Genomic DNA, 9,740 nt, shown 5'->3' on the forward strand with positions numbered 1-9,740 from the left:
TATCACGCTTCTACGGCTCATTGAAATCTAGTCAACCGTGAGCGAGGTAAGAGGAGCTCAATGGTGCCCCTTCAATGAGAAGCTAGAATACCTGAAACTACGCAAAACTAGGAAACCGATTCTACCTACACATCGGGTCACTCGCTTTTATGTTGGTACGTTATATTCATTTTACCTTCTTTCTAAAGCGACAATTTATCAGATGTGTTCACAGTGAAGTTGTCGAGGACGTGTCGAAAGTACTCTGCGTTTCAGAAGGTTCTCTTTTTATTTTTGGCCACGCATATGAAAATGCGTGGACAAACCTGTGAAGTATAAAACCTAAAATCTTGATTTCAAGATGATACGTTAACGTTCCGCTAAAGCAAATACCATTCTAAACTAGAAAAACCTTAATACTACATACTAAATCAAGGAAAACACTAAATAAATGTATACGTACAAAAATACCTTGTTTTCAATATGTTACACGTAAGCGTATTACAATATATGTACACACCAGCATTTATGCTCTTTGTTGTGGTTCACACCTTTTTTTTTCGTAGCGTGAATAATGTACCTTTGAGTTCCCCACTACCCTTCTGTTATATATATATATATATATATATATATATATATATATCTAAATTAAGTTCAAAGTGCGCGTATGGTCAGCGTATGCCTTTCTGTGCCTTCTTGTTTGCGAGTGTTTTGAGCGTTTTTTGGTGTATACATTGTAGGGAGCGTTCTACTAATGCTAACTCACTATGGGGCAGTAAGTTAATCTTTCATAATTAGTGGTTTTCTCTCATTTATTCTATCCCCCATTTTCGTTACCTATAACGTATACACATGCGACAGCAAAAAACTGATTTCATACGTGAAGGACACCAGGCCGCACTTCTGCCAAACCTGTCTTTCAGTTTTCTGGCTCTAGAGAACATGTTTCTAGCCGTACTCTTACAGATTTGGACGAATTGTCTGACATGCCCTTGTGGCATTTGTATTTTTCATCCTTCTGTACATGCATTACAATAAAAAAAGATACCGTGTCTAGTGATCGTTTATCCTAGCAAGAAAACACCTGCTAAGGTTTGTTCGAATGATCATTGTTTTCTTTTTTTTAGTCTTAAGAGCTTATTCAAAATAATAACAAAATGGTGGGCCTTGCTCGCCGTGTGCAGCTGTTGGTTGGCTATGGCTGTTTCGCAGCAGTGGTGGTAAAAATTCCCGATCCACTGCGGTGCCGGGACCAAATCGGCCAGTTGAGAGACCCGCTGTCTGCGATGTTTGCGGAAGCCGTGGAGCAGTGGTTGATTTAACGGTGAGTCCCGATGGTTGTTGTCGGGGTACGCTTGAGTAACCTGTAGCCGCAGCAGCTACAGCCAAGGAATTGTACGAGGGCTCCGGCGAACTCCGGCACAGATCAAGAAGGTCCGGACTGGCTAAGCCCTGTTGAGGAAGAAAGCGTAGGGGTTGAGGATGTAGAGCGCCTGGTCTCCTCTGTCCTGCTCCAACCCCGATTCCAAACCCAATACTGCTACCACCGCCGTCCGATAGTTGGCAAATATAGACGCCGTTGTTGGTTATCTCCGCTTGATTAGCGGCGGCAGCTGCGGCAGCCGAGGCCGTTTGCAGATTCTGGTCGGTGGACGGGAGCCGGGTCTGAGCGAAAAGACACTCGACCTTTTCAGTTTCCGCAGTCTGTAGCCACTCGGAACCGCCCAACTGTTTGCTAGGCGAAGAACTCTTTGGGCTCAGTCGACTTCGGCAGGATAGCGAGAAGGCGCCTACCTTGCTACGATTTCGGAGGTAACACGTGGTGGTAGAAAGCAGTGCAACTGCCAGCAGGATGCCGACGGTGGCCCGAAGTATACTTACACGAACCGCGTATGGCCAGTATGAACACTCCAACGATTCCTCCGATTCTACCGCGTCTAGATAGTTACCTGTGTAAGGAAATATTGAGAATATACATGATATTTTGCTTCAGTGTTCCAACATGTGTGCCTTACTGGACCCTAAACAGGACCGCTGACAATCCGATGTGATGATATGGGCAGAAGGACAGAAATGAAATAACTTAGTTTTGACATTTGATCGCTGCTGGTTAGCTTCTAGGCGACGGAGGTATTGGTCAGTTACTTGAAAGTGTTCTGGCATTCAGAAGGCTGTGCTGCCAAAGCACCACGTAAATAGTATGTAAAAATTAAGTTTATTCTTTTAGCAAGCCGCCTTTTAGTCTCAGAACTTGACACTGTTCCATTTTAGATTTAGCCATTCTTTTTTCTAACAGCATACTATCTAATCTGTAATAGATAGGAACGCACCTGCAAGATGTGGCGGAGCATTACATTTAATCTTTGTCGTTTCGTTAGCGAAAAGTGATCCGGGTAGTATTTCGACCGAAGGGGCATTTTTTATAGTGAGGCTAGGACCTGTTCCAGCCAGTCCCTGAGGTTGAATCAGAGACAGGTGCTGCTGCCGTCTGCGTTTGGTCAAGAGCCATCGAAGAGAACAGTTGCAGACAAACGGATTGTCCCTAATGTCAAGCTCAGTCAGATCTTCCCACGCCACTGGAAATAGATCGACCGGCAGTGAGGTTAGGCCATTGGCGCGCAGGTTGACTCTGCGCAACCGAGATAGTGGACGAAATGTTGCCGGGTTCAGCTGAGTGAGGACAACATTGTACGATAGGCTGAGCTGTTCCAGCTGTTGGTTGTCAATGAGAGCGTTTGGCTCAAGCTCTCGCATTTCCGTTGCCCCACTGAGACTGAGCGTACGCAGGTGGCGCAAGTGCTGAAAAGCGCGGTCCCGAAGGCGGCTGATAGGATTCTGGCCAACGTCAATCTCTTCGAGTAGAGGGATGTCCGAGAAGCTGGCCGAAGGAGTGTCTCCAAGCTGGTTATCTTGCAGATGAAGGACCCGCAAGCCACCTAAAGCCCGAAAGGCACCCGCTTGTATGGCCTGTAATTTGCAACCATCGAGACGCAACTCTTCCAACGCTCGTAAAGGCAGAAAGGCTTCTGGGCCTAGCTCACTTATATCGTTTAGTCCTAGATCCAATAGAGCCAAGTCAGCTATATGTCGAAACGTATCGGTTGGAATTGAACTCAATTTATTGTTCCGTATGCTGAGAATACGCAATTTTTTGGCGCCTCGAAACACGTTTGTATCAGAAAAATTCTTGATGAGATTTGAAGATAGATCGAGCCTTTGTAGCTGGGACAATCCGACAAACATGCCATGCGGAATACATTCAATATAATTAGAAGAAAGGTCAAGTTGATTTAGCTGAATGAGACCTTCAAGAGTCGAATTACTTAGCTCACTTATCGTGTTTTCACTAAGGTCGAGCAGTTCGAGAGCGCGTAACGACGCGAATACGCGTCGTCCTAGATCGACCAGCTGATTGTCGGACAAATCCAGATTCCGTAGCTCCCCATAGTGTAAGAACGACGATCCGCTAAGTTGGCGTAAGCGATTGCCGCGTAATGAGAGACTGCGTAATTTTGGATGTAGTGTGTACGGCACCATCTCCAGTGTTGCATTTGAACACTCCACTATAACTTGTTCATCGTTTCGGCACGAGCAACCTTGCGGGCACATGCGCGCTCCATAAACTGGGCTTGTTGCCACCAACGAAATTAATAGGAGGGCAATAGTTACGGCCAGATCCGAACAGCAAACCCAGGTACGAGTCCGCATTGTGAAGTGCGCCGTAGCAGTCGAAGCCGCACTCATCTGCAAGTACAAGATAACGCTGATTAAAATTGTTTAGCTAAAGCATGATAACTTAAGCTTATAGACTTCAATAATACTAACAAAGAAATTCAATGAATTAAGTTAAGTATATAAAAGCATATGACATATGATACAGACGAGCAGCATATATCAATAAAATATGGTGATTTAAGGTAATGGGGAGAACTTCTATCGTAGCTAAGAGTATATCTTAAATATTTGCCCACTCGACATTTAAGCCGAACGAACATTCCCAACGTTCTTGCTAAATGTAAAAGGACGACGAGTGCGCAAACATCGGACCGAATTTGCGACTAACAGGGTGCTGGCTTATTCCCTTGCAATTTTTACTGTGTATCAGAATGATTTATAGGAAGGTAACGCCGGCGATATAGGCACCTGTGTACACAGTCCTGTAACCAACCATTATTGATTAGTGGCAATGCATACGGAATCATGTCCAACGCACACAACGAGACTGCCTCATTCCAGCAACGACTGCTTCTTAATAGCACACAGAAACAATACAGATATTTCATATACAGCCTCCTAATGAAATTGATTACGTCAGCAAAGCACGCTGTTAATGAGCTACGGACCCATTCCACGCCCCATTTGGTCAGATATAACCATATATCCCGATCTCTACTTTAGTCCGCAACCCACCTGTTATTATTGAACTTTTAAATAAACCATTATAGAAACTTCTAGGCTAATCAATTTAGCTTTACTGACACAGTAAAAAAAATGCGAATCGTTACGCCTACTGCGTTTCTGATAAACCAAATTACAGCCTCATACCGGCCTGTAATTAGTACCTGTTTGTGAAAGAGGAATGAGGAAGGATCTTCAATGTCTGGTCTTCTAGATAACGGACTGCAGATAGTATCACGCCTCCTTGGTAAGGCACCTCTCAAATGCAATCAAGTGTTAAACGTGCTCGGGAATACTTTTACCGTATATATTGTACTTTTCACTGCCTAAAACTGTTTGGGTGTGATAGGTCACACGTTCCAGGTTTGTCAAATAGTGTACTTTCTAGTAGTTCTCAAATCAACAAGGCTTATTCATGAGCTGTTTATTAGGAACGACATATTGCTTAAACAGAGTCTAACCTCCAAAACTAGCATAAGCTTACTGTAAGCGTGGCACGAAATATTCTAGTATTAAAAAACAAGTTTTGTGTCTTTTTTACGTCTAAATATATATATGTCTAAAAATAACTTTCTATATGTTTATTCTACCTAGGATTAGGAAAGTGTTGGCTAGCTTGCAAGTGATATTTCGCTAATGGTGGATGAGACGATAATTGCTAAGCTGTGCGAAATTTATATATCGTTTTATTACTATTATTATTCTACGCTTGTTCGAAACATCTCAGGACAGCTACCTTTTCTCTAAGGACATCATTGCCTGTGGTGCGATGGAAACCATTTTAAGATCGCACGGGTAGGGAGTGGAAGAAATTTTTGATGGTATAAAAAAGTAGCACGAGAGATAATCTGCCAGACCTAAGTCTAGATATGCTAGTTTTTCAATGTAAAATCAAAATAGCTTAACATGTTAAATGGCAATGAGGTGCTCACATGATTCTAGTAAATATCAACGTTTTCAAAGTGTGATTTTCGATATTAGACCACATCTAGCCATGGGTTCAGAAGGGGGAGGCTAGCTATTTGACCTTGAGCACAAATCCTTTTTCTCACATTCGTCACGGAGCCTATGCTCTGAGAAATCTGGAACATCGAAATAATAGAGACGGTTGACTGGCGTACTTTCGTCAATGGCCGAAAAGCGCTGGAGGGTACAATTTTCCGGGAGCGAAAACAAGAGGGCTGCCTGTTTTTAATAGATCGACACGTTGAATGCCCATTTCGTGTATCGCTCGTGCGTTTCGCTGTAGCTGCTGTTGCTGATTATATAATATTGGTTATCGAAATCATCAGCAGAGCTATTGACGTCGCTAGCTGTCGATCATCGCCGTACCACATCGCGCGTTTGGCAAACATATTGTACATCGCAGCGGCAATCGTCGGAAGCCGTTCAAGTCGGCAACAGCAGTGGTGCGGTGGGTAGCATCTGCTAAAAACGCCATGGAACAATTGTGCGATATCGACCGAATGCGAGGTAAAAATGAATACGTAGAAGGTTCCCCCGTACGAGATTACTCATGTATGTAGTACGTCGTAGGAGAACGAATCTGCCCTGACGAAGGCTGTAAAAGTGTGCGTGCTTGAATGTTTTGAGTACGCTACCGGATCTCATAGAGGTCATAAAGTTATCTTATTATTAACATCACACTAGAGAAGATAGCAGCTTTGAGGTTTTGATGGGTCAGCACATACGTTTGGGTTATGTTAAAGCTTCGTTATGGAAAATTCGATGGCACTATTATTACTGCCGTTGCAAATTTTCCATAAGTAAGCCATAAGCCGTATCGTTTTCGAGTACTGATATTAAGCTGATGTCCAGACGTTTACGCCGAATACCAAGAAAATTCCTATGCATCCAATCTGTGACGTCTGCATACATTGTCTTCATTCCTTTATCGACCAACAGCTGTTTCTTCTACCACACAGCACTGCGATTGAAAACATTCTATAGTAATTCCTTTAGTTCTATTTTAGATTCTAGGTTCTAGTTGAGATTTCATTCGATTCAGTATCGTTGTTGTTAAACTGAAGAAGACTAATTATTATCGGCAAGCTTCGCTCTGGAGTGCCACTATAAATATATAGCATGCACCTTTATCGAGAAAATAAAAGTAATATCTCCTGTATCCCACGCATACCTCCATGTGGATGCGTGCAGTTTCTACCTTTCACACATCCGTTAGTGTTTGAGTAACGTTCAAACACTGGGAGCCCTATATCGTTAAACATAAAAATAATCGTCATATTATCCTCGACAGTATGGGGTATGCATCATTGGAAAGTAGCACTATTTTCTACTGCGGGGCTTTGCTTTTTTTGTTCATCTAGCTTCGTTTTGAGCTCTACGCTCAACGGTTTTTGCAAGGACCGCCCCGCCACAACCACCGGCTTCGCTAGAGCCGGTCATGTTACCATGGCCGTTGTCGTCGCTGTTCCCCAACGTCCTACTCTATTTCACTCCGGTACATTCGTTCGTTCGTAATACCTTCGAATCTACGCCACCGTCATTCTTCCCTCTATCATTCTTATCGAACTTCTCATCTTCGCCCTCTTCTTCTAGCATTCGTCGTTATCGCGGCAACGGCGGCAGGCTTTTGTTGGTTGTTTGCGTGCAACATTCCGCTTTTCCGTCAATATAATCACAATCATCATCGGTTGCTGCTCGGTTCCACTTTGCTGTGTAACGCTACTGCCGCTGCGTCTTTTGCTATTCCCACTGAGGTCGCTGCTAGCTCATTGCACATGTAGTTCGTTCCACGTTTCATTGTGTTTTGGCTTGCCTCTCTTCCAGTCGACTATCGATGCCGGCTCTCTCTTTATTTCCAAAAGCCAACGGTAATGGACGCTGCGCGAAAATCGCAATGTCGTTGCTGGACTGCTGCTGCTTGGCCTGTATACAGTGCGTGGAATTCTTCGCTCCCTCTTACTTAACGTGAAGAAGTACCAACAGTTGAGCTTTACCGACGACATTAGCTTATGAACATCTGCCTGTTGTCGGTGGTCGTATACCTTATCCAGTCTCCGGCCTATGCACGCTTCATCGGAACTCCTTTGCCTGTACTAGAACACCCCGTGTTAGTCGGGAGTCAGGCGCAAGGCGGGCGGTCGTCTGTCCTCAAAACGTCGATTTTTATATGCGAACAGCGCGCGTCTTCTGCCACACCGGCAACATTTTTAGAGGGTTTGTGAGACGGTGGAGCTGAGAGCAAAAGAAAGAGGGAGAAATGGGATTGCTGTCGCTATTGCTAGTGAATGGAAACAGAAGAAAAACGAAAGAAAAATATGAGTTAGTCAGCTAGCTTAGTCTGCCCGTCTGTCTGCTAGCGTACAAACGCAGCTCTTCTATGCTGGTCGGTTCATAAATAGGCGCATGGGTGGTCGGTACAAAAGAACGTCTCGCCTCAGCTTAACTCAACGCCGTTCAGAGCACGACAGAGAGAGCGGCTGAGTATTCAATTATTTAGCGGCTATACACACAGGAATGCCTGAAAAGTTTTTAATTAGGACGAAAGGTTCTTCTCTATTTTCTCCCCGACTAGGCTCTTTCCTTTGGCGTATTCCGACTGAACAATACGAAACGCGGCAAAGAGTTTTCCCAGTGGTCAGTGATAGCACGAACGGAAGCGGTACAGTGCATAATAACAGAAAAGTAGCAGAAACTAGAAAAGACACTTTTCGTATTTTTTTTTTTTTACAAAAATAACGTTTTTTCAAGGCTCCGACAAAGGTAATTACTGTTTTTCATGTAATTCATCCCAAACTTGTGCTCACTTTAGGGAACTCGCTTGGTCTACGACAAAGCAATGAAACAAGCTCTTCTAAAATCAATTACAATTTTTGTACCTAAGACGAGCAGAAATTTACGTGCAGGACCGACTAAAAGTTTGGCTAATCATTTTGGTAATTTCTTTTGTCTGTAAGCTCAATTTGCGAAGAAAAAATTTATTTTTCTCTAAAAACAAATAGAGCAAGCTTCCTCGGAGAGTCTCTAAAGTCATCGAGGTCTTGATGCGTTTTGTTATCACACTTAAAGCAGATAAGTTTTTTTATATGAATGTATGGTAAAGCAACCTCGGGCATGTGTAATATATAATAATAATAATAGCTTATTAAAAGAGCTTTTATTCCGGGAATCTAAAGAAAGAAATGTTCTAGTCTTACTTTGCTAAATATAGTATTGGGCTGGATCGAATATAATTAATTATTAACCTGTTTGTCACTGAATGATGGGGGTACATGGGGTCTTGCCTATTTGACTACTGACTTTTTCTGGATACAAAACACATTGGTGGTAGTCGTAATAAAGGATAAAATCTAGAAAACAGGTTGTTCTCAAAAAATCTCGTGCAAGGTTTCTTACGACTTGTTATGTATCGATGGTCTCACGAGAGGTGAACTTGTAGGTTGTGCAATGGACGTACGCTGAAGCCTTTATACAACGAGTGAAAAGCATCTGTGACGTTCTATAGCACGTTGCTATTACGTATTGCACGTCCCAGCAACCATACAGATTCATATTGATTGATGGGTTTTTCGAAAATGGCGCGAAGCTCGATAGCAGAAATCAACCCGAAAATTGCTGTTGTTTTCGTCGAACAGATTCCCTTCTCAAAATAATAATTAGATAAACATTTGTTTGATAAATTACTAGATAAAAGGAAAAAGTTTGTCGCCCAAGCGCAGTTATCAATGATGATCACTTACCTCATAACGCGTATAGGCGGCAGCTGTGGAAATTGTTTTCGTTATCCGTTCGAATGTTATTCGCACAAGTTCTGTAAAGTCATATTGCCCTTTGTCTTAATATCCAATATAACGTTATGTTATCATACAAAAACAGATGCCCTAGTACACTTTGCGATGCAAAAAGTCGGATTCTAACATTTGCATTAACTAAATTGTACGCACAAAGCTCCTCATTTTTATCGTCCTGCGTAATAGTACGCTGTAGCGAAGGAATGTACTTTCGAGGAGATTTCCAAGTTACCACAACGGCAAACGCTTTGTTTATAGGGGTCGCCAATTTCACGCAGTTTCTAGACGGTCCGTTACTTCCATTCAACGTGTTACCACTCCTCAGATTCCTTCTAGTCTGCTGCGTAAAACCAACCACCAGCTGAGGTCGTCCTGAACCATTTGCTCTTCCCTATATTCCCTCTCTCAATTACCCTTGCCCTAGGAGCATTTGCCCAGCGACACATCCCCTAACACCGATGCAGCCCATTGCCCTTTCCGTCCAATATCCTTAATCCTGCTTCACTCAGGAGTGTATAAGCTTCTTTAGCGCATGCTTTTAAGGTATAGCGGTAAGGGTACAGACGGCACAGGAGAAACGATTGTTTGGTAAAGAAGATATTAAAATTT

The 9,740-nt window shown here is 43.1% G+C and overlaps 1 protein-coding gene across 1 annotated transcript; it reads right to left on the minus strand.

Moving 5' to 3' along the window:
- Window positions 1-429: 429 nt before the first annotated feature.
- LOC111271097 (uncharacterized) lies at window positions 430-9,464 on the minus strand. Its single transcript, XM_022851668.2, has 3 exons — window positions 9,081-9,464; window positions 2,310-3,723; window positions 430-1,928 (listed from the first exon to the last, which is right to left on the minus strand). The coding sequence occupies exons 2-3, from the start codon at window positions 3,721-3,723 to the stop codon at window positions 1,117-1,119; spliced, it is 2,226 nt and encodes a 741-aa protein (XP_022707403.1). The 5' UTR covers window positions 9,081-9,464; the 3' UTR covers window positions 430-1,116.
- Between the last annotated feature and the right edge of the window lie 276 nt (window positions 9,465-9,740).

The sequence above is a fragment of the Varroa jacobsoni genome, unplaced genomic scaffold (assembly GCF_002532875.2).
Source record: "Varroa jacobsoni isolate VJ856 unplaced genomic scaffold, vjacob_1.0 contig00343, whole genome shotgun sequence".
Lineage (NCBI taxonomy): Eukaryota > Metazoa > Arthropoda > Arachnida > Mesostigmata > Varroidae > Varroa > Varroa jacobsoni.